The sequence below is a fragment of the Podarcis cretensis genome (assembly GCF_951804945.1).
Source record: "Podarcis cretensis genome assembly, chromosome: 3".
NCBI lineage: Eukaryota > Metazoa > Chordata > Lepidosauria > Squamata > Lacertidae > Podarcis > Podarcis cretensis.
The window spans coordinates 18796141-18823524 of record NC_137172.1 but is presented as its reverse complement, the minus strand read 5'-3'; the positions used below and the strand labels follow the sequence as shown (position 1 = coordinate 18823524).

Sequence of the window (27384 nt, the reverse complement as noted above, 5' to 3'; positions counted from 1 at the left end):
AACTTTAGTAAAAGTTGCAAGGAAAATAAACACCAGTAGAAGTAAACTAAACTCTTCACTAACATTTGGAAACAGCAAATGCACACAACTATGTTACAACACGTTATTTTAAAAGTGCAGAATGTGACAATACCTTCTTCTCTACTCAGTGATCTCTGACACTGATTGCTCATTTGCTCTCCATCGTCTTGTTGTTTTTGACTAAGCCTTACAAAAAGGGCTTTCTGCATTGCAGGAAGAAAATCTGGTACATTAATAGCTGAACTGTGGCCTGCTGCTGTAGCACAGTCTGACTCGTACTCATTGCCACTGTTGTGTGAATCTGAAGACATGTGGTGAGGCGGTTGATCTGCAAATTCTCCTTGCCACGCACCATCTACATTGACAGTATTACAAACAATTAGTATTTATCCTCAACATAAGTTAAACAGAAATTGCAAAGAAATGTTAAGTACTATTTGATGAGATCTCTATAAAAGCCATCAAGGCGGCACATGAAGGGGTGGGGCTGTACATATAAGAGGCTTAATTCTAGGGGGCAGAGGACAGGTTCACTTTCTCACATGCAAACGGGCTTCATCAGTTCCTCTCACCATCCTCAACGCAGCAGAGCGTGCAAATGCCCTCTAGCAAGTATGGAGTTACCAAGCCTTCCTCCCAATGCTTAAGCTGCAAGGTGGGCAGGGACTGCTAGTTGTGTGGTGTTCTTGCCACCTCCCTAGTTCCAAAGCTGGGAGGAAGTCAGGGGCAGGGGTGTCCCTTGGGAGCTGTGTGGACACATCATCAACCTCTATCCCAAACTGCTCTTATCTGCTCTAGAGCAGGAAAGCCCAGAGTGGGAGGGAGAAGAGGGTTGGTCAGTGGTGCTCAGCATGTCTTTAAGTAGCAGCACCCAAGCAGCACCATTCCACTGGCCCTTCCCTATGAAGTAGCATCCAAGCCACCATGTGTCCCTCTAGGTATGGCCAGAATGCTTATTTGTTTTAGATGCTGCCGCTAGAAGGCACCTCAAGCACTTAGGAAAGGCCAGGGGGAAGATTGTCAGGCAAAGAGATGTAGACTACTGGAGACCCGTGCACTGAGTAGTTGCTTATGGGGAAAAGTTAGAAGCATCCTGGAGGGTGGGAAGGCATAATTTATCTTTCACATCTGATCTAGGGTGTCCCGAGTCCCCCATACAAGAATTCAAGAAGAGGGTGTGTGCAGAGTATACAGAAGCATACTGCACTTTCAAAAGTCTGTGTTCTCCCGCCCTACACACACATGCACCCCCCATAATGAGTATTTTGGGAATACTTTTATAAATCTTGAATGAGAAGGGCCCAAGACTAGGTGATTTTGAGTTACAATACAGCTCCAATTCTCACGAAACACAATTCTTTAGTTCTAACTAAGGACATAAAATTTATACATTAAAACTTACCACCAGTGTTATTGGTTGTCTGAAAGTTATGTATAGCCTGATGCGAATAGTAATTATCATAGAAATTGGCTGGATTCTGAAGGGACTCGTAACAAGTATTTGGCAGCCGTTCACCGGGGATTTGCTGATATGGTGGACCAGGTAGGCAATGATTGTCTCTGGGCATGTTTGCCATATGTTCTTGAGCAACTGCACAGCCATATGATGAACCAGGTGGCGTCAAAGGTGGCCCACCCTGCTGTCCATGCATTGGACCACCGGCTTGACCTTGTGGTCCTAGGTAACCCGGAGGAACTGGCTGCAAAGGCGGACTCTGCGGCCCTCCTAGACCTATGCAAGGATGCCCAGGAGAACCTGGGAGCCCTGTTGGTCCATTATGTCCTGGGCTCGATTCCGTATTATACATATGTGGATCATTTCCTTCAAACTCTGGTCCTGGCGGTGATGTGCTGTTATAGAATGCTGGTGGACTGCAAGACAGAAAGTTAGGTCAATACCACTTTTATATAAGCATAAACTATAAGCAAGTTATGAGGAGCATAGTGGTCAAGAGTCTGAAAATGGCTACATGCTCTATTTTGTCAAAATTAGTTTGCTTTCTCTTAGAAGGGAACACTACCATTCGGTTTGTTTTTTTCACCAGACCATAAACAGGTGAACTGTTTATGACTGAAGTCTTCAAATACTTAAGTGCCTAATAAAAATATGAAAAGCAACTGTTCTCCTTATAAGGAGTTCTTCTTATAAAAGGTAAACATATGAAATACAAACAAGCGAGATTTGAGACATTCCTCAATACATATATTTTAAATGAGACTGACTGGACAACCAGTAGTTTTCATTTTTCTGATAAGGATGCTAACAATATGCAATTAGTTTTTAAATATAGGCCAAATTTTAGATCAAAATAGGTAGGCAATAATTACACAAATTTTTCACTAAGGTGTTATTTCAATCAGACATACTAGATCTAAGCAAGGTTATAAATACAGTTTTAGCTCCTTTCTCCTAAAAAACTTAATGCAGCCTTCTACCGGTATGTGTGAAACTACTTGCCACTTCAGCTGAGAGTGGCAAACTATGCCTGCCACCACTGTTATATTCTAGGGTCATTGTGCTTGTAACTCTCTCTTTCTCTTTTTAACCAGTCCTGTAAGATTACTATAATGCCATCATTTTCCTAAACTTCCTTATTGCCTCATTAAAACCATGCACAACTTTTATACTTCTAATACCTACGTTTTCCCAATCTTGTGGGCTAAATCCACAGTAGGCTTCACAACTATCTCAAAGAGAGATGGGATTTTCTTGAATTCACCAGAGGGATCCTGAAAGTTTTCTGCATCTTCCTCAGTAAATGAATACGGCTCTGGTGGGGTTGGCAAAAGCCCAACTCCTGGAGGAGGCTTAGGAAGAGGAACTATGCCTCGTTTCCGAAGTTCCTCCACTTCCTTTTCATCATCGTTTTGTGGCTCCTCTTCAGTATTCAGTACCTAAAACATACACAAATTATACTCGGAGTTATAAAAGTTTCTGTTGCATAATATTCTGGTTGCTGCTATACAACTCCCTAGCTGGGATTCTATCTGATCTGATCCTGAAGGATCAGGATAGGTTACAAATCTTTGAAATAGAAAAGTCAAAGCATCCATGGAATTCAAACAAGATTAAAATAACTCAGATATTATACCCCAATTAATCTCAAACACCATTTTGAAGTGCAGCTCCTAAAAAAAGCTACCTATAAAGACCTAACCAAGTTTTCAGAACATTATGTTCTAGCATTTAGATCAATCAGAGCACAGTCCACCATCCAAACTTTTGGCTTCTTGTCTGCTCACTGCTATGAATGTTCATCTCTTTGGTACGCTGAACTGAACTGAACTGGATATTGGTTTCTCCCTCAATAGCAACAACTATTTCAGCTAGTTTCAACTAGACCATGACTAAGAAATTAAATGTTGACTTTGGGGAGAATCTTTTCTAACACTGTCAATAGACAACAAGCCCATCCCAGAACCCTTGGATCCTATGATTTCATGGATAGTGTGCAGTGATGTGCACCTTCCAATTTCTGTAAGACTACACTACACCAGTATGAGCAGTTAGGAGATTCAAAGAATAATACCTGAAGAGGAAAACTAAAGGGAAAAGGTGATAATGGGTTAAAAGAAAGCAGAAAGTTTAAATCAGATGTAACATTTTTACTTCAGTGGGGCTAACATAAAAATGCTCCGACCAAACATGCTTTTCCTCTTTGGGGTTCTACCACTAAGGGGAAAAAATCCAGTCCTGCCAGAAACTGACTGTCCGCTTTGCTAACTAGCTGCTACCCATGAAGTCCACAAGAAACTTCTCCCAAAATTTCTGGAGCTTTGCCATTTATCCCCCCCCAAAAAAAATTTTAAGTGGAGGGTGAAAACAAATGGGTAATGCATAAATGCGTAAGCAGTGCTATAAAAAATAAACTGATGGTGAAACAAAGGAGGAGCAAGATTGAATGCTAAGATGGCATTTAGTTTAATGGCATGCACATTTGTGATGTGCAAGCCTTGCAAAGCTGAGGGGCGCCAGGTTCACTCTTCAGCTAAGGATCCTGCTGTAAGCTCCCTTTTTATATGATGTTTGTCTTCATCATGAGATGCTGGTAAAATCTATGAAGCCTAGAATAGCTTTTTCTACATGAAAATATACTATGTTGACAGATGACACTGTACATCATGTGCAACTGAAATATCGATAAACATGACTGGACTCCTTGGAAAATCAATTTGAAACTGGGTCACCACAGACTTTTCTTAGTTTTGAAAAACGGCTTTTTTGAAATATCAGTTTCATATTAAAGTATGATGTGGTGTATTCTGTTGATACAAAGGAGTATTACTCACCTTATCAAGGAGTTCTTTCGACTCTTTAGTTAGTGGATCATGAGAAAACTTGCACTTGTCACCGTGGTAGCACTTAGCTCCTGTATGATAGAACTTGCAAGGGAACTCATGTGAGCCTGTATTAAGGATTCTAACAAGTATAACACTTTGAGAGTGGGCTTATTGGGCTCCCTAAAGGGAACTCCTCATGACTGTTAATGGAACTGGATGGATCATGCTCAGCTAATGTTTTGGATTCAGATTTTCTGCCTTCTATAAATTTACTCACCTGCTTACCAGCAGAAAACACCTCTTTCCCATTTGGCAAAATTGCTGCTTGTGGAAGCCTTTTCTCTCCTGTCCTCCATGGGGGTAAAGAGATGTAGCTTCTCTCATGAAGTTAGGCTTTTGCAAACAGCTCTGGCAGTACCTCATTGCTGCTTCCAGAAAAAACCCAACAGGAAGAGAGAATTGACCCTCTTCTTTCTTGCCCATTTTGTTGAGGAAAAATGGAGTAGTCTCTTTCCCTTTCTATTAGGCTTTTGTAGGAGGTGGTGGAAGTGGCAGCAGGTTGCTGCTGAAGCTTTCTGCAAAAGTCCAACTTGTAGAAGACAAATCGTCTCTCCTTTCTCCCTAGATCCTCCACCCCCCCCCCCAAAGAGGAAAGGAGAAATAGTTTCTCTCCCATCCTGTGTGGCTTTTGAACAGAGTACAGGAGCAAGGAAAGGGAAAAATTAGTGGGCAACACAAATAATAGGCATGACTTGTAAGCAGAGTCAAAATTTTGGACTCCTGCTCTTTAATTGTAAGCACTGCATTTTTGATGTTTTAACAACAAAGTATAAACAATATATTAAGTATAACGCTTACTGTGACATATCAAAGACTATGAACTCCCATCATTTATCACTTTGAAAATATCATTTACATTATATATTTCAGATCATATTCATATGTATATGAATACACACACACACACACACACACACACACACACACACACTCTTAAACAAAATATCTTAGGAATATTATTTGTAAAAGGATATTATGCATGTAAATGCAGTTCTCTCCTTTGGAACAATAACCCTGTATATAAAACTTGCAGATTTCCTTTTTCTTCTCTATTTCTGCATCATGATCAAATTTACACTGGTCTCCCTGTGTAGATAAAAGAGGTTATTAGCTCCAAATGTGGAATTATTGTATTTCAAGTTGAATTTTCAATGATAGTATGAGAAAGTTTGATCAAACATAGTTCGCTGCTTCCCCCCCCCACCAGTGGTGTTGGAGGAAGTTGTTTGTAAGGCAAACCAATCATTAAAAAAGCAGAACATGAAACTATACCTGCACTGACACTAAACAGATGGCAGTTGTTCAGAATTGTATTTATTTCAGTCATTTCTATAATACTTTTCAGGGCCATAGACCTTTCCCAAAGCGGCTGTGGTGGGATAATGAGCTGCTTGTGCGTTGAAGCTGGATCCCTCAGAGCTCACTCAGTGTAGTGAAACCCTGCCTTGAGCGGAGCCCTTCAGCATGGCTCCGTCAGTCGCTGGTAGAATCTGACAGTGGGCGTTTGCGGAAACGTTTCCAACATAAAAGCTGTTTCACGGACATGCGCCTCCTGGATTCCCTGCGTGACAGTTTCCGGCGGGGGGTGGGGGTCCTTAAAGGCTGTTCTGATACCTCCTCACTGTTCTCACTGGAAGTATCCCAGAGCCTCCCCTCCGACTCCCTTTCCTTTGGAGCTCCCGCACTCCCCCTACTGGTTCCCTCTTCTGCTGAAGAATTGTCTCTCCTATTCTCCTGAAGCCTTCTCACCACCTGTCCTTCCGATGGCAGTTCCCTGACATCCACCTCCCCCCCAGGGCCCCCTTCACCCCCTCCCGCCTCTTCTCTTACTGGCGGCGAGGACGGAAATCCCTGGAAGGAACTCCCCTCATCCTCCGAGGATTCAAACACTTCTAACCACGGCCTTCCGCCTCTTTCCCCCTCTTCCTCTCCTTCGTCGGAATCTGTTTCCACCTCCACTCCCGACTCTGGGAACCCTTCAAACTCCCCTTCCTCATCTGTAGTCCCGAAGTGTTCCCTCCTAAACCTTGCCACTGGTTGTGGTTTCCTTGGGAAACGCCGATGAAACGTTTCTATTAAAATCTCGTCTTTGACTTCCTCTGCCGGTACCCCTGTGTTTTCTGACTCTTCCTCCCCCTCCCATTCTACCAAGTATTCCACCTGATTCCCCTTCCACCTGGAATCAATGATCCCTGCCACATCCATGTTGCGTTCTCTCTCTTCTATGACGGGTGTCCGGGTGACCTCCCTCTCATGTTCCCCCCACTCACATCCCTCTCTGTATGGCGACAGTAATGACCTGTGAAATACTGGGTGCAATTTCATGTGACTGGGCAATCGGAGTTTGAATGCTACTGGGTTGACCTGCTGTATGACCTCAAAGGGTCCCAACCGTTTGGGTCTCAATTTCTTACACCCTCCCTTGAACGGCAGTCCTTGGGTGGATAGCCACACCCGGTTACCCACCCTTATGGTTTCGCCTTCCCTCCTATTTCTGTCTGCTTGCTTCTTATATTCTTCCTTGGCTTTCTCTAAGTTGAGTTGGAGCTGACGGTGGATCGCTTCCATCTCTTCAACAAAATTTTCCGCTGCAGGTACACTCCACCTTCCCCCGCCCTCTCCTGGAAACGCCCGAGGATGACACCCATAATTGGCTAGAAAGGGACTCATCCCTGTGGACACGTTCTCCGCGTTGTTGTAGGCAAATTCTGCCAGAGGTAACCAGTCTACCCAATCAGTTTCTCTGTCCTTTACATAACACCTCAGATATTGTTGCAAAACCCCGTTTGCCCTTTCTGCTTGCCCATTTGTTTCTGGGTGCCTGGCGGTGGAAAAACTTACCTCCACATGCAACATGCTCATTAGTTTCCTCCAGAACCTAGAAGTAAATTGTTTTCCTCTGTCGCTCAAAACCCTCAAGGGGGCGCCATGCAACCTAAAAATGTGCTCCACAAACAACCTTGCGGTTTCTTCCGCTGTCACTGCATGTGAACAAGCTATAAAGTGGCACATCTTAGTTAGTAGATCTACCACCACCATGACCGCGGTTTTCCCTTTGGATCTCGGTAGATCGGTCATGAAGTCTATGGATACCATCTCCCATGGCCTTTCTGGGGTGGGTAAGGGTTCTAATAACCCTGCTGGCGCCAACCTCTCTCCCTTTGCTCTTTGGCACCTGTCGCATCCCCTGACATACTCCCGCACGTCTTCCCGCACCTTGGGCCACCAAAACTCCCTGGTAACCAACCACATGGTCTTGTGCTGCCCGAAGTGCCCCGCCGTGGGGCTGTCATGCAACTGTTTAAGCACCCGCCCTCTTAGTTCCCCACCTGGTATGTAGAGCGCCCCTTTGTAATATAGTTTTCCGTTCTTTTCCTCAAACCCCCCTGCGTTCTCACCTGTCTCCCTGAGTTCCCTAAGTTTCTCTTGGGCATATTCATCGTTTTCAATACCCTCTACCAGTTCTCTTTGCCCCACCAATGCCGCCCCACAAACCCAGTGGTCCTCTGAGATGATATGTCTTTCTTCCGCCCCTCCTTCCCCCTCCAAGTACTCTGGTTTTCTGGAGAGAGCGTCCGCCCTGACATTCTCAGCCCCTGGCACGTAGCGAATTTCAAAATTGAACTTGGAGAACTCTTGCGCCCATCTTACTTGTCTCTGGTTCAATACTCGGGCTGTTCTCCAGTATTCTAGATTTTTGTGGTCTGTCCGCACTTGAACCTTGTGTTGCGCCCCAATCAACAGGTGTCTCCATCTCTTGAACGCTTCGTGGACAGCGAGTAATTCTCTGTCGTACACTGTATAATTCCTCTCAGACTTGTTCAATTTCCTCGAGAAGAAGGCACACGGCCTCCATTCCGACGTATTCGCTCCTGGCTGCAGGAGCACGGCGCCCACCGCTCTGTCAGACGCGTCGGTTTCCACCCTCATCGGCTGCTGCAGATCCACGTGTAAGAGTTGTTCTTCCGAAGCAAACGCCCTCTTTAAACTTTCGAAAGCTCGCTGCGCTTCTTCCGTCCAGACAAATTTCTTCTTACTGCTGAGACAATCCGTGATGGGGGCTGTTAAATGGGCGAAGTTCTTGATGAACTTCCGATAGAAGTTTCCGAACCCCAAAAACCTCTGCACATCTTTCTTAGTTTTCGGTGGCCTCCATTCCAGCACCGCTTGCACCTTGCTAGGATCCATGGCCAGCCCCTTGTCCGACAACCGGTACCCAAGGAATTCCACCTCCCTGGTGTGAAACTGACACTTCTCCAGTTTCACCCACAGCTGGTTTTCTTGCAGTTTGCTCAGTACTTCTCGTACATCTCGCACATGCTGCTCTTCATCCTCTGAGTACACCAGTACATCGTCCAAGAACGCAGCGCAGTTCTTGTACAGCAATGGTCCTAGTACGTGATTCATGAATGATTGAAATACTGCTGAACCCGCCTGGAGGCCGAAAGGCATAACGCAGTACTCAAATGCCCCCAAGGGGGTGAACATAGTGGTTTTCCACTCATCTCCCTTTCTCATACGTATCAGGTTATACGCCCCCCTCAGGTCCAGCTTGGTAAAAATCTTCCCTTTTCTCACCCGGGTCAGAATGTCATCGATTCTGGGCATAGGGAAGGTCACGGGTTCGGACACTGCGTTTAGGGCCCTGAAATCCACAATTAATCTCGGTTTGTCCGAGTTTTTTTTGTCTACAAAGAACACTGGGCTACCCCCCACCGCTCGTGACTCCCTGATGAACCCACGCTTGAGGTTTTTGTCAATAAACTCCCTTAGCTCCTGCATCTCTCTGTCAGACATTGCATACACCTTGCCCACTGGCAATTGCGCTCCTGGAAGTAAGTTGATTTGGCAGTCAAAGGGTCTGTGCGGGGGTAGTTTATCTGCTTCCCTTTCGCTGAAGACGTCGGCAAAATCTGCATATTGTCGTGGTACCCTACCTTGATCCATTGCTTCTATCTTTGCTAAGGTGGCCTGAGTGCCTACTTGGCCCCCTTTTTCTGTGCAGTGTCCCATACAATGTGCTGACCCAAAGGAAACCACTCTCTGATGCCATCCCACAAGCGGATCATGCAGCGCTAGCCAACTCATCCCCAAAATGATGGGCGCTCCTCCCAACGTGGCTATATTAAACGCTATCCGTTCCGTGTGTCTTGCCACCCTCATTGTCATGGGGACAGTCTGCTGGTCTACTTCTCCCCCCAACAGCGCCCTCCCATCAATCGTGGTCACCTGCAGGGGATTTTTTAAAGGAATGGTCTGTATCTGATGGGCGGCTGCAAACTCCTTACTCATAAAGTTGCAGGAGCTGCCTGAGTCTAATAGCGCCTTCACTTTTAGTGGGTGTCCGTTTGCCAGCTCCAGCAATACCTCTATTACAAGAGCTGGTCTTGGGGGTTCTGGCGTGGGCACATTTACTGTTCCTTGGCCTGGCTGCTGTGCCCCGTCGGTGGCAGCCAGGCGTTGGCTTTTACTTGCTCCTTAGCTCCTTCTCCCTCCTCCCCAACAGCTCCCGCCATTCCTTGCCATTCCTTTCTTTGCGGACAAACTCTGGCAAAATGACCTGGCTGTTGGCAGAGAAAACATTTCTTGGCGCCTTTTCCCTCCTTCTTCCACCCTTCACTGGGGTTTGAAATTGCGCGCGCGCGCGCTGTTCCGATTTCCATCGGCTCTGCTGGCAGAGAAGGCTGCTCTGGCATCTCTGGAATGCGGAAATCCCTCCAACGCTCCCCTTTCCCTTCCCGCTTCTCCAAGGCTCTGGCCTCCTGGCGTGATCCTATGGCCAGCGCTGATTTAGTCAGATGGTCCATAGACTCCGCCCTGGGCCCCCGGGAAAGTTCGTCTTTCACTGCCGAAGATAGTCCTTCTTCGAACAGCATTTGTATCGGTTCCGCTGACAAATCCCATCCTAATTTATGGATCAACATGGTGAACTCAGTCCAGTACTCACGGACAGATCGGTTCCCTTGTTTACACGCCATTAACTGCCTGCGCGCCACTCCCTGCTCAATCTCGCTGGAAAACATCAGATCCATGGCGCGAAAAAACTTCCTTGTGTCCCTTAGGGCTTCATTATTGGCTGCCATTAGTGGCCTCACCCAATCTTTGGCCCCGCCTTCGAGATGCCCAATCACATAAGCAACCCTCGAATCCTCATCAGGAAAATCATCAAACTGCAGATTGAGGGCATATTGCATCTCTGTCCTGAAGGCTTGATAATTCCTGGGATCACCCCCAAACTTCTGCACCAGTCCTGGCACTTTCCTCGAGAGCTGGGCGGCTTTCCCCTTTTCTGCATCATGAGCCCTCCTCTCCTCCAGCCTCGCCGTTTGCAGAGCTAACTGTACCTCCAACATCCTGTACCTTTCTTCCAGGCTAGGACCGGCTGCAGCTGCTCCCCCATCTCCGGCTCCGGCTGGGTTGCTCATGATGCCTCTCTTTGCACAAGCTGCTTTCAGGGACTGTCAGATTGCTGTGGTGGGATAATGAGCTGCTTGTGCGTTGAAGCTGGATCCCTCAGAGCTCACTCAGTGTAGTGAAACCCTGCCTTGAGCGGAGCCCTTCAGCATGGCTCCGTCAGTCGCTGGTAGAATCTGACAGTGGGCGTTTGCGGAAACGTTTCCAACATAAAAGCTGTTTCACGGACATGCGCCTCCTGGATTCCCTGCGTGACAGTTTCCGGCGGGGGGTGGGGGTCCTTAAAGGCTGTTCTGATACCTCCTCACTGCTCTCACTGGAAGTATCCCAGAGCCTCCCCTCCGACTCCCTTTCCTTTGGAGCTCCCGCACTCCCCCTACTGGTTCCCTCTTCTGCTGAAGAATTGTCTCTCCTATTCTCCTGAAGCCTTCTCACCACCTGTCCTTCCGATGGCAGTTCCCTGACAGCGGCTTACAGTAGAAAACCAAAGCAAAATAATAAAACAACACAGCTACCTAAACAATTAAGATCAATAAAATATTGATCTTAAATTAAAAAACAAACAAAAACAAGCAGCAGGTGAAAATAGCACGGCTAGACCTCTCACTCCCAGCACAGCATGCTAGCCACCCTAAATTAACCAAAAGCTGATTGGAAAAGAAAAATATTTAGGGCTTCTTTTAAAGAAATCAAGGAGGGAGCCGAATGCAGTTCTTGGGGAGGTCATTTCTAAAAACAAGTGAAACCACTGGAAAAGCCCTATCACACTTGCCTGCCAGAATGCACTGATAGTTTTTGAATTTTCTCATACAACTGACTGTTTAAGCTGCTCTGTTCACAGTGATGCAACTCTGTGCAATAATTTACATAGCTCACTAGAAGATATACTATATACTGTACAATCAAGCTTTTCTATTTCAATAAAAGATCATGGCTGCCATTTAAATATTACACACTTTCAACATTAAATATAAAAGCCTGCACAAAAAATAAAATGACTGAACAAAATACACCCATATTTTAAATTTAAATATATTTTTAGTACTTTAAAAATACTTAACAGTTGGGGTGGGGGCTGATAAATGTGTTGAGCAAACTGGAATAAAAACCACACATTCCACCTACCCTTTCTAGAAAGAGTACAATTATATATTCACCTTAATGCATCGTGCCTCTAGGAAATATTTACAGATTTGTTTTCCTTTGTGTTCCACAGTATGCTGATTTATGAATGCCTGACTCATAGTTGGCCATTTCTTAACAGGCTTTATTTCCTGTAAAAACAAGCATCCTGTTTTAATGCATCGTTACCTCAAGTGTCACTGAATATCCAAAGTTACAGTACTCAAAATGATAAACTAAAATGATTTAGTCAAGCTTCTCAAAAAGCAAAGGGCCAAACAAACAGATATGGTCACTGACATTCTGGTTATGGTAAATGCTAGGCATAGTGTCAGGCATAGACGTTTTGCTTATGAGGAAACAAAGCTGTGAAGAACATGTCATTCTTTGTCTTTAGTGGTGGTGATGGAAGGTGATGGGACTGACGCGGCAGCTAAAAAAGCCAATGCAATTCTGGGCTGCATCAATAGGAGTATAGCATCTAGATCAAGGGAAGTAATAGTGCCACTGTATTCTGCTCTGGTCAGACCTCACCTGGAGTACTGTGTCCAGTTCTGGGCACCACAGTTCAAGAAGGACACTGACAAACTGGAACGTGCCCAGAGGAGGGCAACCAAAATGGTCAAAGGCCTGGAAACGATGCCTTATGAGGAACGGCTAAGGGAGCTGGGGTGTTTAGCCTGGAGAAGAGGAGGTTAAGGGGTGATATGATAGCCATGTTCAAATATATAAAAGGATGTCACATAGAGGGGGGAGAAAGGTTGTTTTCTGCTGCTCCAGAGAAGCGGACACGGAGCAATGGATCCAAACTACAAGAAAGAAGATTCCACCTAAACATTAGGAAGAACTTCCTGACAGTAAGAGCTGTTCGACAGTGGAATTTGCTGCCAAGGAGTGTGGTGGAGTCTCCTTCTTTGGAGGTCTTTAAGCTGAGGCTTGACAACCATATGTCAGGAGTGCTCTGATGGTGTTTCCTGCTTGGCAGGTGGTTGGACTCGATGGCCCTTGTGGTCTCTTCCAACTCTATGATTCTATGACTGACAATTCATTCACTCTTTCCCCAAGCTGTACACATTTTACTATTACTGACTTCACTAGCCCTAGTTCTCTGTATCATTTTAATTTTGCCAATGTTGCTACCTGCCAACTACTAATATTTATCTTAGTCACATTATTTTTCCAAACTGCAAAATTGTTACTACGCCTTCCTCCAGCTTAGCATTACCAGAAGTTCATTTCATAGTGCATGTGTCCTCAGGCTGCAATACTGAAGCTACATGATGCAGAGCATAGATGTCAACATTTCCCTTTTTTAAAGAGAGATTCCCTTATTCCGAATAGGATTCCTCACAAGAAAAGGGAAAAGTTGACAGCTATAAAACAGAGTAGTAATAACTGAAGGGCTGCTTATTCTAAATTAAATACTGTATTTATTTGAGTCTAATGCACCATCGAATCTAATGCGCACCTAGTTTTCAAAACCTTGAAACCAAAAAAACTATTTGCTGGCGAATGTAAATGTGCCATTGAATCTAATGTGCACCTTAATTTTTGCAACGTAATTTAGCAAAAAAAAAGGAGCATTAGATTCAAGTAAATACGGTATTCTGAATTATCCACAGCAAACTAAACAGAAATCCCAAGTTTCAACGTAACTTAACCCACTTCCATTCCACGTACCTCTTCAGGGCCTTTATTTATCCCTCTTCCCCTTCCACGGTCTTTGCGTTTCAATTTCTTCTGCATGCCACGCCCTCGGCCAATACCATAACTATTGCTTGTCTGTGTAGCACCTAAAAACAAGAACATCCAACGCATTTCAGCACAAAGATTCTGACCTGAAAGAAGAATGTACATACATACCACCTGTACTTTTCTGCAGAGTGAAGAGGTCACGTAAAGAATACATGCCAGGTAAGAACTATAGTGTTTTTAAAGGTCATTTCTAAAATTATAAAATAGCATTTTAACTCTAGCTTCCAAAACAGTGAATTTGCAACTTGGCCCCCAAAAGTTTCATTCCAGGCCATTCAATGGAAAATGCTTGTTCTGAACACAATTTCACTGTAAATGCTGTAATTATGCATAGGTGGGTTTCTAACACAAACTAAGCTAGCAGTTTTGGCTGGAGTTTTGGGCTGGGTTGCCATCAGTATGCCGATGACACCCAACTCTATCTGTTGATGGATGGCCATCCTGACTCGGCCCCAGACACACTGACCAGATGTTTGGAAGCTGTGGCTGGATGGTTACGTGGGAGCCGGTTGAAGCTAAATCCTTTGAAGCCAGAGGTCCTGTGGCTGGGACGGGACGATATGGGATTGGGGGGGCAACTCCCATCTCTTGCGGGGGTGCAATTAGTGCCAGCACCGTCCGTTAAGAGTTTGGGTGTAATCTTCGACACCTCCCTTTCCATGGAGGGGCAGATTGCAGCTATAACAAAGGCAGCATTTTTCCATCTCCGCCAAGCTAAGGAGTTGGCTCCTTACGTCTCTCGCCCTGACCTAGCCACTGTGATCCACGCGACGGTCACCTCCAGACTGGATTATTGTAACTCGCTCTACGTGGGGCTGCCCTTGAGACTGACCCAGAAACTCCAGCGGGTGCAGAATGCCGCAGCGAGACTCCTTACGGGGTCTTCGCTGCCAGATCACATTCACCCGGTGCTATACCAGCTGCACTGGCTCCCGGTGGAGTACAGGATCAGGTTTAAGGTGCTGGTTTTAACCTTTAAAGCCCTATACGGCCTAGGACCCTCGTACCTACGGGACCGCCTCTCCTGGTATGCCCCACAGAGAAACTTACGGTCTTCAAATAAAAACATCTTGAAGGTCCCAGGCCACAGAGAAGTTAGGCTGGCCTCAACTAGAGCCAGGGCTTTTTCGGCTGTGGCTCCGACCTGGTGGAACACTCTGTCACAAGAGACTAGGGCCCTGCGGGATTTGACATCTTTCCGCAGGGCCTGCAAGACAGAGCTGTTCCGCCAGGCCTTTGGCCAGGGCACAGCCTGACTCCCTCCCTTGGCAATCTTCGCGGAGCTCTGGCCCAATGGTGGCCAGTGGCTTGAATTTAATTAATTTTATAATGAATGATTTTAGAGTGTTGTTTGTGCTGTACTTTTGTACTGTTTTATTGTTGTCAGCCGCCCTGAGTCCGGCTTCGGCTGGGGAGGGCGGGATATAAATAAATTTTATTATTATTATTATTATTATTATTATTATTAGCATTAGACCAATGCCTTACCTTTCTGAATCCCTTTCATTCCTTGCTTTTTCATAGATTCTTTTGAAATTGGAGCATCTAAATCAGCATTTGAAGTTTCTTTAGCTTGTCTATACTGTTTTAATTGATCAGCAAAATCCTCTTTTTCATCCTCATTGTAGACAAAATCATCACTGTAATTATCATAATCTTTGTTTTTTGATTTTTTAGTATGCTGTGACTTCTGTGAAGGGGTGTATTTTCCTGAAATATGCCCATGCTGGACAAAAGAGAATGATAATTAGAAAACCATTAGGATATGACCTCTCCTATTTTCTCTACAAAGAAAACATAACATTTTATTGGTGTTCATGTGTATTTTTCTATCCCGAATTAGGGTTGTTATTTGCAAGTCATTAAATGTGTAGTGCAGTTGCAAACTGAAAACAGTGCAAAGATGCCTATAGTGCTTGATTATCCATAGATAGATGGAAGTTGATGGGATGAACACAGATCTGTTCACTTGGCTATGGGTGTTGTGTCTCCAAACTGTAGTAGAGCTTTCTCTCCCCTCAAACCATTGTTCCAGGGAGAGCAACAAATACTGATCCTGAAAGACTCCCTGGTGAAGTGGGTGGATAATATAATTGGTTCACTAAGTTTCTATTTCTTCCAAATCTGTCTGTATTTCACACAAGAGTGGCCAAAGTAGAAATAACTGTTTTTAGCAGAGACTTTGGCACTACCAATTTGCTAAGCCAAGTGTGTATATGCAAATGGTGGAGATTGATGAAAGGAGAAGCAGAATTAACAGCTTCTCCTCCCCCGCAGCAGCTCACACACTCTTTTTACAGGTGTTATTCTATAAATAGTTCATTTTGTGGCAAAAGACACATGACTTTATTGAACAAGTTATTTGTATCATTCTGTTGCAATGAGCAATAATAAATAAAAAACCATTCTAAGGACATCATTTTCTCATGCATTAGAGTTCAAGTTGTAACAAACACCACAGATGCATGGGCAGAATCAAGATTACCCTGCCAAAAAAGGACACACACACAATTAAGTGTGTGCCAAGTCAACACAAACTCAGCTCCCCGCAAAAGTGAAATTCTGCCATAAGTCAAAATTATGCAAATTAATATTTTTTGTATTCAATTTTAGTAGAGTAATTGGAGCACAAAGGAATGTTTTTTTCCGCAAGATCAACTGTTCTCATTGCTTGCAGAGAAATTTATGAAAACATGCTGAAACATAAGCAGATAATACAGTAAGCGTTAATTATTTCTCCAATGAGAACTACTAGATTCAAGTGAAAAAATTCTTACTTATTTTCTGTAGCATGAAGATATTGCAACACATTTTCTGGCAGTAAGAGTGAAGCAATTCTTATGCCAGTTCCACCCCTTTTCTAGATGTAGAACATCCAATTTGATGACTTCCAGCATTGTGAATAAATTTATGATTAGTAACACTATGCTAGTAGCAAATTTTGCAGGGTTGAGGAACCTGTGGCCCTACAGATATGGTAAACTAAAATCCTGCCATCTTTGATCACCACTCCCTATACTGGCTGGGGCTGATAGGAGTTGGTTCCCTGCTCTATGTCTGGAACATTTATCTCCTTTTTCTGGGTTTCACCTTATGAATTTTCAATTTGAATTGGTTGCAAGCCATATCAAAAGCATTTCATGTGATATAAATGATGTTTTGAAGTTAGGCTTCATTCTGCCAGCACCTTTAATTTTAATAATTTTTGATATATTATTTTGGAAGTGTGGAATAAGGATGCACAGTTCACTTATGTATTGTCTCTCTCTACATGATCTTTGGAATGTGTTGATTGTTTTAATGTTTTGTCTGTAATAAAAAAAATCAAATAAATAAATAAATTTCCATATAAGGCTGTGCTACCATAAACTCCAGATAGTATGAAATTACTACTGGTTTTATAAGTCAAGCAGTAATAAAATTGTTTGCAGTTCTGAATGGACATTTATCTTCTCCCAGAGCAACTGTTAGACTAGTCAAGATAACCATATGCTCCTTCATTCGGGAAGACATGAAGCCAAGAAAAACCCAACAAAGTCCTGTTTTATTCAAATACAGTCATACCTCGGGTTGCGAACGTGATCTGTGCAGGAGGCACGATTGCAACCCACAGCGCTGTGTCTGTGCACGCACGTGACGCTATTCAGCGCTTCTGCGCATGACATCATTTTGCGCTTCTGTACATGCACCAAAACCCGGAAGTAACCCGTTCCAGTACTTCCGGGTTCGGTGCGGTCCACAACCCAGAAATGCACAACCCACAGCGTTCACAACCCGAGGTATGACTGTAATGGAAGGAGGTTTTGGATAGAGAGCAAGAGCCCTCATAGGGCGAGATCATTTTTACTTCTGGGAGAGATTTACTTCAACAGAGTCACTCATATGTTCTCTTTCCATATGAATCTAGAGGAAGCTTTTGTAGCAGAGAACAAAGTGATACTACTCCCCTGTAAGGAATGCCCGTTACTGATCCTTTGAATACTGAAACACAGCACAAAACTCCTACAATGAAAATCTCAATGGCAGTCAAGGCAAAGACATATGCTACTTTAATAATCTCTGGTTCCATTTCTTTGAATAAATATGGCAAAGGCAAAAAAGAAACCCATGGCCCCAGTAAAACTCAAAGTGACACAAATTACTTTTGAAGCTATTGAGAAGTAAATGGAAGGCTTTCATACTCGGCCAGAAAAGAGGGAGGATAAAAATTGATTCATTCTGACTGGAAACTTTACTAACAAGTAACAGGGGAAACTGTTGCCCTCTCTTGCCCCCATATCACCAAAAATTGGTAACAAGCCAGGAAATCAGCATGATATATAACTTTGGATGGAATGAACATTTTGGAAGCTGTACCTGAATGAATGAAGACTCATAATCTCTGTAGAAACCAGATCCTTTCTTATGGGATCTTTCTGTTCGTTCGGCATCAGAATCAATGCTATAGTCAGAACTGTCATTGCTAGAGGGGGAATTATGCTGAAAAACAAGAATGATTTCATTTGTATAATGCAGGCATATGAACTATATATATATTTGTATTTAAAATGCTACAGTAAAGTCAATTGGAAGAGATTGTGGGGAAGTGGCATACAATTCAAATCCCCATGAGGGCCAATTTATTGCCAATAATAATTAAGGTAGCTTGTACTTTATCTGTATGCACTAGAGCAGCTCATGAGCCTCAAGAACAGGCAAACATTGCAATACATTATTTGGCACACTTCCCAGTACACATGTGGTATGAGGAATGTTGGACACAGCAAATAATGATTTAGTAGGCACATTATAATCTGTACATAACCAGTTGGTGCTCACTTGTTACAGGGCTTTACTGGTAGTGGTTCCCATTTGCAGAGTGCCCTCCCTGGAGAGGTGTGCCTTTCTCCCTCATTATTGACTTTCAGGAGAAACTTTAAAATATTTTTGTTTACTCAGACATTTGATGACTGTAGATAATGGTCATGGCAATTGTGAAATTAAAAACTGTGACGATATGTGAATGTTTTTAAATTTTTAAAAATTGTTTTAGTGTTTTAAATATGTTTTTATTCTATTTAAATTGTACTATTTGAATATTTTCAATGTTTGCCACTCTAGACATGGCAAACAGAATACAAATTTAATAATTAAACAATATTTCTTAACTTATTTTAACACTACTTTGAGTAAAGGAAAAATAATTACTAGAGTTGCAAAGAATATTGACTAATAATTCTAACCTTGTGTTTATCTCGTCTTCTTCTTTTTGATTTTTTCTTATCTTTTTCTTTTTTGCGTTTCTTGCGGGATTTTCTGTGGGTTTTTTCATTTTTCTGTTTATCTTCAACCTTTGCATCTTGTTCTTCCTTATCCTCTTCAAATCCAGCATCATCTATTTCACCATCTTCGAGTTCACCATCCTCTCTGTTTTATAAAGTCACAATAGTTTAGATTCAATATGAATTAGAATATTATTATTTTTTAAGGGGGTATAGTTGACAGTAATAGTACAATCATCTCCCATGCTTATTTGTTCAACAACCACAACAATTACATAACATTTACACACTAGGAGTATCTAGTATTGTTTGCATTTTAAGAAACAGCAGCATGCAAGGATTACATAGCTTCAGTGTACTACCTTAAAATTATAGGCAGTTTAATGAATACTAAAAACACTTTTGATTTTAAAGTTCCCAAAGCTCACCACTATGAAATGCATAAAAACATAAACCTAAAAACTATTAATACATTAATAAATAAACCAAGACACGAAAAGCTGACAAAACCAATAAAGCAGCTAAATCTATTAAAAAGCAACTAAAAAACATTAATTAATTGCCCAGGTGAATATAGTAGTTCTGAACTAAATGATGCTAGTGTAGATGCCTCCTTCACTTGCCTAGTGAAGTGAGGCCTCATCCTGACTCACTTATGAAGGGCCCCTGGAAAAGAGGGTTCTATTGCATACCTTAACTATCAGGCAGGTTCTTATGGGAACACTGTTTGGTATTGATTTACTATGATAACACTGATCACATGTGACAGCAATGTTATTTAGTTTGGTTGTGAAAATATACGATATACAATTTAAAATAATAACATATACAATTTGTTAGGAAGAATAATTTAACTGCACTTAATACAGAGCATGGAAATCTATTTTCTAAGTCCTGTACTTCTAGCCTTGCACAAATAATTATTTTCTGGTTAATTTACTTTACAGGGTTATTGCAAGTGTAAATGAATTTCATAATTGAAATGCACTTTGTAATATAGAAATAATGAACTATGCAAGAACAGTGATGTTATGTTAAGTGGTGTAGGACATCAGTTAAAAAGGAAGGCTCTCTAAAGTACTGAAGTTAAACTCTTCTCAAAATAGGCTACTTGTGTTTGAAGGAAAACTAAAACAAAACAATCTCACAAATTTAGTATGATCTCTTAATTTATTTACCATATTTTTTGCTCTATAAGACTCACTTTTTCCCTCCTAAAAAGTAAGGGGAAATGTGTGTGCGTCTTATGGAGCGAATGGAGACTGCGCAGCTATGCCAGAAGTCAGAACAGCAAGAGGGATTGCTGCTTTCACTGCGCAGGGATCCCTCTTGCTGTTCTGGCTTCTGAGATTCAGAATATTTTTTTTTCTTGTTTTCCTCCTCCCAAAACTAGGTGCGTCTTGTGGTCTGGTGCGTCTTATAGAGCGAAAAATACGGTATTTTTAATGTCTACCTTAAGGTTAACAGCTGCTGATCAGTGAGGTGTAGGAGGGATGGATTTAACCCTGGATTAAGGTATATGTGAGTATGCTTATTATTATTATTATTAACTGAATTTATATACCGCCCTATACCTGGAGGTCTTAGGGCGGTTTACAGAACAAAATCAGAATATAAAACCACTACAGTATATAATCAAAATAAAAACAACAGCCCAATAACACCCCCCAAAAGGCCCCCCCCCCGCATTTTAAAAGGGCATAGGATGAATCCCAGTTGCTGGAAGCCACAGGAAGGGAGAAAGTACCCTTGTGCACGGATCCTGCTCTTAGGGTCGCCCATGGGGACATCTGGCTGGACACTGTGAAAGCTAAGGAGGCTGGGTGGGGTGGGCCACTGGCCTGGCCCTGCAGGAGGCTCTTCTTATGTACCAGAATGCCTCACAGCATGCACAGGGTGAGATTCCTCTGCCATAGTGAATAACAGCATGATTGCAATTTGCCTCTGGGTAGAATTGTCAATGATTGATAAAAGAAATCAAAGCATTTATTTCAGGCTCTGGTAAAATCTACAAAGACCAACTACATATATGCCCAGAAAAAAATAATGAACAGAGAAATCTCAACCAACTTTAAGTATAACAGGACATACAGGCAACCATTTGTTCAGTACATTGGTTGGGGTAGAGAGAACTAAATTATCGCTGTATCAAAGGCCTCTGATCAAGTTTATTCAAACAGCAGTGGAAGTGGTTAATTTGTTTCTGGACAGTACCACCTCAAGCTGCTATTGTTCAGCTTTTTCATGAAATGTTACTTGAAAAATCTTTGTCTACATTTCAACAATTGGGAAATACTGACTAGGTATGTTGCAAAAGCCAACTACAACTCTTGGGGAAACAATTCTTTTGGGCATCTTGTACTGCCAGAGCTATGGCAAATAGTTAAAAAGTACTTGAGAGATGTAGGGATGCAGGTGACGCTGTGGGTTAAACCACAGAGCCTAGGGCTTGCTGATCAGAAGGTTGGCGGTTCAAAGCCTCGTGATGGGGTGAGCTCCCGTTGCTCTGTCCCAGCTCCTGCCAACCTAGCAGTTTGAAAGCACGTCAAAGTGCAAGTAGATAAATAGTTACCGCTCCGGCAGGAAGGTAAACAGCATTTTCGTGCACTGCTCTGGTTCGCCAGAAGCGGCTTAGTCATGCTGCTGAAAGCTGTACGCCGCCTCCCTCGGCCAATAAAGCGAGATGAGCACCGCAACCCCAGAGTCGGCCATGACTAGACCTAATGGTCAGGGGTCCCTCTACCTTTTACTTGAGAGATGTACCATAGTTGCTCAACATTGCATGCCTTAACACTGATCCCCCCCCCCAAATCATCTAAGTACACACACACAACTTGGTAATCTTGTGCTCAGTGAAAAACACAAAATTAAATTCAACAAAGGCAGTGTATTGTATTAGACATAAACAAGGTCTATACACACAAGGATAAGTAGCTAAGGAACTGATTAGAAAACAGAAAGTCTCCTCCTTTGGAAGGTTACAGCATTTGGATACCAGGGGTGGTCTCAATACTGAAGGTTTAAATTAGATGACTTGTGTGGCATCTACTAATATATGCAATGTGCCATAAACATATCTTTAGTTTAATACAGTAGTACCTCTGGTTATGTACTTAATTTGTTCCGAAGGTCCATTCTTAACCTGAAACTGTTCTTAACCTGAAGCACCACTTTAGCTAATGGGGCTTCCCGCTGCTGCCACGCCGCCACAGTGCAATTTCTGTTCTCATCCTGAAGCAAAATTCTTAACCCGAGGTACTATTTCTGGGTTATTTCTGTAACCTGATGCGTATGTAACCCAAGGTACCACTGTAATCAAATGTTTATCAAAGTTAGTCTCAGGAATGTGGGTTGGTGTAATTTTGTAACTATTAACATTCCACCATCTTAGTTATGCAGAAACTGCATTTGAAATATGCACTTTTGCCATATACAGTGGTAGCTTGGTTTAAGGACAGCTTAATTTATGACCAACTTGGATTAAGAATGCTGCAAGCCTGGAAGTAGGTGTTTTGGTTTGTGAACTTTGCCTTGGAAGCAGAACATGTTTCGCTTCCTGTTGCGTGTGTTCCATTTGTAAATTGAGTCCCCTGCTGCTATGGGAAAGCACACCTTGGTTTAAGAACGCTTTGGTTTAAGAACGAACTTTCAGAACGGATTAAGTTCGTAAACCAAGGTACCACTGTACATACCTTTAGTTTTAAAACATATCTGAAGGGCAAACTAGTTTAGCATGAACAGCATCATGATATATTTTGATCCTCCAGTAACAGTAAACCTTACACTCTTACTCTGAGAAAAAGGATTTGATTTTTTTAAAACCTCTCCAAAATTTATCTAATTGTTCTTTTTATAAACTGACCTGTTTAGAAGTGGGAGCTTTTAATATGGTTTTCATTCTTGCAACTGAGATGCAAGAATTTACTTGCTTCCCTGTTAACTAAACTCCACAGATCTACAAATCTAGTATATTCAAGTTAAAATTTAATGTGAGATGAAAAAGATAACCCTTTAAATATGCAGTTAAAATGTGTTCATTAATGCAAGGGGGGGGGGGAATCTAAGAGCACAAAATGAGAAAACAGCTCTATTGGTATTTACTTAATGTGAAGCAAGGGTATTCATCATGGTGTTCTCTATATGTTTGGACAACAACTATCTCCAGCCAGCATGGTCAATGATCAGGGATTATGGCAGTTGTATTCCAAAGCATTCAGAAGACACCATGTTGGCTACCACTGATGTGATCAATGCTTATAAATTAGATTAATCTAGCTATAAACAGAAAGAGATCTGGCTCTTGTATACAGTGGAATCTAATTCTGTCCAACAGTGCTGTGTTAAGTTATATTGAAAAGAGAAAACTATAAGGTTTAACTCTGATATAGATTAAGAATAGTACTACTGGTGTACAATAACAAGTTCATAGGCACCAAGTGTTCCCATTTAACTATATATTATTTATTCTAACAAATTCTAAGACTCCAACACTCAACATTTCAAACACCCTCCTTTTCTGTCTGCTGTACATAGCAAGTTACACTCAGCGCAATAAGTGGGGCAGTAAAACGGGCAGTTGGGCCTCCAAGGACTAGGATGGAAACATCTGCTAAACATTTGCAGAGTTCCTTGCCCCAGATGTCTTATGTCAAAACAAAACAAAATATATCTTCAATTCAAAAGTAGCAGCCCTATCTCTATTTGCTTTAAAGTATGGCACGAAAGAACTAAGGATTCCCATTGTATTTTAAATTTCTCCATGTAGACTTTCCCTCTTGTTTTGCAACTAAACTGTTTCTGAGATTCTGCAGAAAGAGTATCTGCTACTGTTGCAAAACAAGGAATCACAACCCCTGTGTTTCTTGTTTTTCCAACAACAATTCAGGGAATCCCAATATTAAAATTATCTACCTATAAAAAGGTCTAATTTATTATTGGGAGTTAGAAAGAAACATAAAAAATTCAGAGATTTGACAGACTAGCAGGGGAATTAGTTCATTAGGAGCTGCAATTTCTGCAAAGCGATACAAGTTTACAGGCTTTGGCTGTGCTTAAACTACTTAGTACAATTCCAATGTATCTCAGAAGATTTGCTAGTCAATAGATTTGAGGGTCACCTGCTTTTCTGACATACTTTTTGTTTTTAAATGTCTATGAGAACACATTGCATGATGTAGTAATCTTTGATTTCCCCTTATTAGTTCCCCTTTCAAAAGAGTAATATCTCTTAAGAACTCCTAGGATGATTAGCTCCAGGTCTATTAATAATTCAGTAATGTGCAAGCCTTTCCTTTAACTAATATTTGCTGGACGACTCATGCTGCATTTATGACTATGTTAAAAGTAACAATACTGCACCAGATAGTATCCTTTGCAGTACAAACTGTTTCATGAACATTTTAAACTGCTACAGCTATGAAGGACTGCTGATATGTAGATCTGAGATACAAGGCCCAGTCCGATTCACTGTAGCTCTGTCCAAGTCATTTTAATTGCCATTTTGTCTCTGTATCCTGGCTTATAAAAGATGAAAGCAGTATACAACCTACAATGCTACTACATGAATTAGGGGTTATGTTATGTTTTTTTTTTACCACTTTGATAAACCAGTATTGTACATGGTTTTTGGGGAATGTGGACCATGGGTAGGCTTGCTGTTATGGGGAATACAATTACAAACCGTGTTCTAAGGAACAAGATTTGAATACATGTTGGTGAATGACAGATCAGTAATTTCAGAGAGCTTCCCCCTTTTTTTAACCAACTGAGAAGAGCCAGATCTTATGAAAACAAGAGGCTGGAGAAAACAGAGCAAGGCACAAGACCTCAACCAGGAAAAAAAACCCTCTGGTGTGTTGGCTCAAAGGGATTGAAAGGGGGAAAAGATAAAATCCAACAGAACTTCACCTGCACAAAAAGAGATCCAGTTAAATGTGTAAGGTGTAAACACTTACATGTAGCTCCATGTATAAAGGGGGGATGGGAGAGAAACACACTCTTTGATTTCAAATGGCAGTAAGGGATATACGGGAGGATAAGAACAACAGTGACATTATACAGACACCCAATGTAAAGTGCATTTTATGAAAAGATGGGATTGTTTAAAAAAGATAATGAAATGTGAGGGGCGGGAATGCATGCAAAATGCACCTTGAAGAGACAAAAAAAAAAAAAAACCCTCCTCAAAAGACATCCTTGTTCCTGTATTAAGAACACCCCCCTCCTCCCTCAGGCTGAAGGTGACTCCCCTCCCCAGTACAATGTTACATACATTTTAAATTAAAAAAAACAAACCCACCTAGGTACATTTAAGACAATATCATTATCATTATCATCATTATTACCACGACCATCATCTCACATTCTTAGTTATTATCACCATTGAGAAGCGGAGAGAAAGAAAAAAGAAAGAGAGAGCGAGAGAGAGAGAGAGAGAGAGAGAAGAACGTTACTCGACCTTTCGTCCCCTGCATGTTGCCTGTCAGAGTCGGGCATGTTTTGGTCAAGAACTGGGTTTGGGGGCTTGGAGAACAGGCTTTCAAAGGCCATTGTGCTGGCTCTGGCTGAGTGTGCAGGGAGGAGGAGGAAGGAGGAGGAAGGCAGGACACTGCTGCCCGTGGTGGGGCGTTGGGAGAGGAAAGAGGAGGGAGGAGGAGACACTAGGCACACACACACACACAACACACACACACACAAATATACGCAGAAGCGGCGGCGGCGGCCGGAGGAGGACCGCGTGGGGGTGTCCCCCCCCACCACCTCAGCAAGAAGCAGCGAAGATTTCCACTCACGGTTTTTTACTGAGTGACGGGAAGGGTGGGCACGGGGACACACGCAAACACACACGCGCGCGCGCGCGCAGCCCCCAGAAAAAGGGCGCTTTTAACGGTCGCTCTGGGCCGGGAGAGGCTGGCCACAAATTTCAAAAAATAAAATTAAAATAAAAAAAGGGGGGGGTTAACAACAGGCAACACAAACGCACCACAGGAAGAGGAGGGAGTGGTGGGTCGGTCGGTGAGGGCGGAGGGGACGGGGAAGAGGTGCCGTTGGCCGCAAAGGATGAGGAGAAGGAGGAGGAGGAGGCTGGTCTGGTTATGTCTTCCTTACAAACATGGCGCCCGGTCGCTTTGCCACAGAGAAAAGAGCGAGACGGGGAAGAGAGCGCGTGGGAAGAGAAATGGCGCGCGGCGGAACGGGATGGTGGGGAGGGGAGCGGGTGGGGGGGGGGAGGAGGTGGGACGCGCTCACAAAATGGCGCCGAGCAGAGGAGGAGCAGGAGGTGGCGGCGGGAAAGGGGAGGGGAGGGGAGGGGGAAGGGCCAGCGGAGCTTCTCTGTTGGCGCCTCACGGGTCGCCTGCCATCGAGGCGAGGGCTTGGCCGCGCGCTCTGCTGAGCCCCGCCGCTGTCGTCATCGCCTAGCTTTAAGGGGGGGGGCTTCCCTTCTCAGCATTGGCCCGCGAGGGTAGATGGGGAGGCGTCCATTGGGTGGGCTTGCTGCCTATCCAGGGCGCGTTCGAAATGCAAAAGAGCGGAAAGCCCCTCTCTCTTGCGCGCGCGTGCGCGTCGCGCAACCGCTCCTGTTATTTATAAAACGGGCGCGCGTCCGCTTCTCCTGCCGTCTCCTGCTTTCCTAAGCGCAGAGATAGCGGGGGGGGGGGCAGTTTGTGTTTGTGTGTATCCTATACGTGTGTATTATGTGTACCGCTTGATTGAGCGTCTAATAAATCGCCTCATTTATTTCACTGGCTTCGAGGGTGGCATCCAGCCAAGTTTTACTCAAGAGTACACCCATTGAAATTAACGAGCATGACTCGGGTTCATTAATTTCAATACGTCTGAGTAAAACGTTTGGCTGCCAACCTTGCTCCCCTAAAAATCTCTAAATGTTGGCTCGTTATCAACCTTTTTAAAATTATTTTAGAAATGGCCAAATAGCTCCTTAGATGTGCTTTAAATTGATAGCAAGGATCTGCCCAGTGCATATACAGCCTCCGGCTGAATTCAGAGACATTTGCTTTCCAGATCCCAGTTGGGAATGGCTGTTAAGGGAAAGGACCTGCAGAAAACTTTAGATTAGAAGATCACTTCCTCAAGACTTTTGAAGCAAAGGTTGTGAGCCGGAAACTCAGTAGAAAGCCACTTGAAGGATTGTGCATGAACATTATGCAAATATATGCAGCACTGAGGAGGTTCTGCATCTACAAGTTTTAAAATGTATGCAATACATTTATTTTCAATTTTTTCTTAGTCACAAATATATTCTTTCTTTGGCGATGTAAGATTGTCTTCCATGAATATGGTCTTAACAGCGAGTCTGTAGTCACAAATATATTACCATATAGTCATAATATGCCTAGCAGACAGACTTGCTTTCTCATGTACCACCTGCCATGCACGACCAGTTACATTGCCCTTTTATCTGAATTCCTAACAGAAAAGTTTAACATAAATGTTTTTAAACAGCACAAGC

At 43.0% G+C, this 27384-nt stretch overlaps 1 protein-coding gene across 1 annotated transcript in view; it reads right to left on the bottom strand.

The window, feature by feature from the left end:
* ZC3H6 (zinc finger CCCH-type containing 6) overlaps positions 1–26138 on the bottom strand; it is a 30077-nt gene extending 3939 nt beyond the window's left edge. The window contains exons 1-11 of the mRNA XM_079968498.1: positions 25372–26138; positions 18876–19059; positions 18010–18132; positions 15142–15379; positions 13579–13691; positions 11934–12050; positions 5337–5448; positions 4312–4421; positions 2663–2916; positions 1424–1893; positions 134–376 (exon numbers count right to left, since the gene is read on the bottom strand). Coding sequence (XP_079824624.1) covers positions 134–376; positions 1424–1893; positions 2663–2916; positions 4312–4421; positions 5337–5448; positions 11934–12050; positions 13579–13691; positions 15142–15379; positions 18010–18132; positions 18876–19059; positions 25372–25463 — 2056 coding nt within the window. The 5' untranslated portion in view covers positions 25464–26138. The remainder of the gene's footprint in view (positions 1–133; positions 377–1423; positions 1894–2662; positions 2917–4311; positions 4422–5336; positions 5449–11933; positions 12051–13578; positions 13692–15141; positions 15380–18009; positions 18133–18875; positions 19060–25371) is intronic.
* Positions 26139–27384: the final 1246 nt, after the last annotated feature.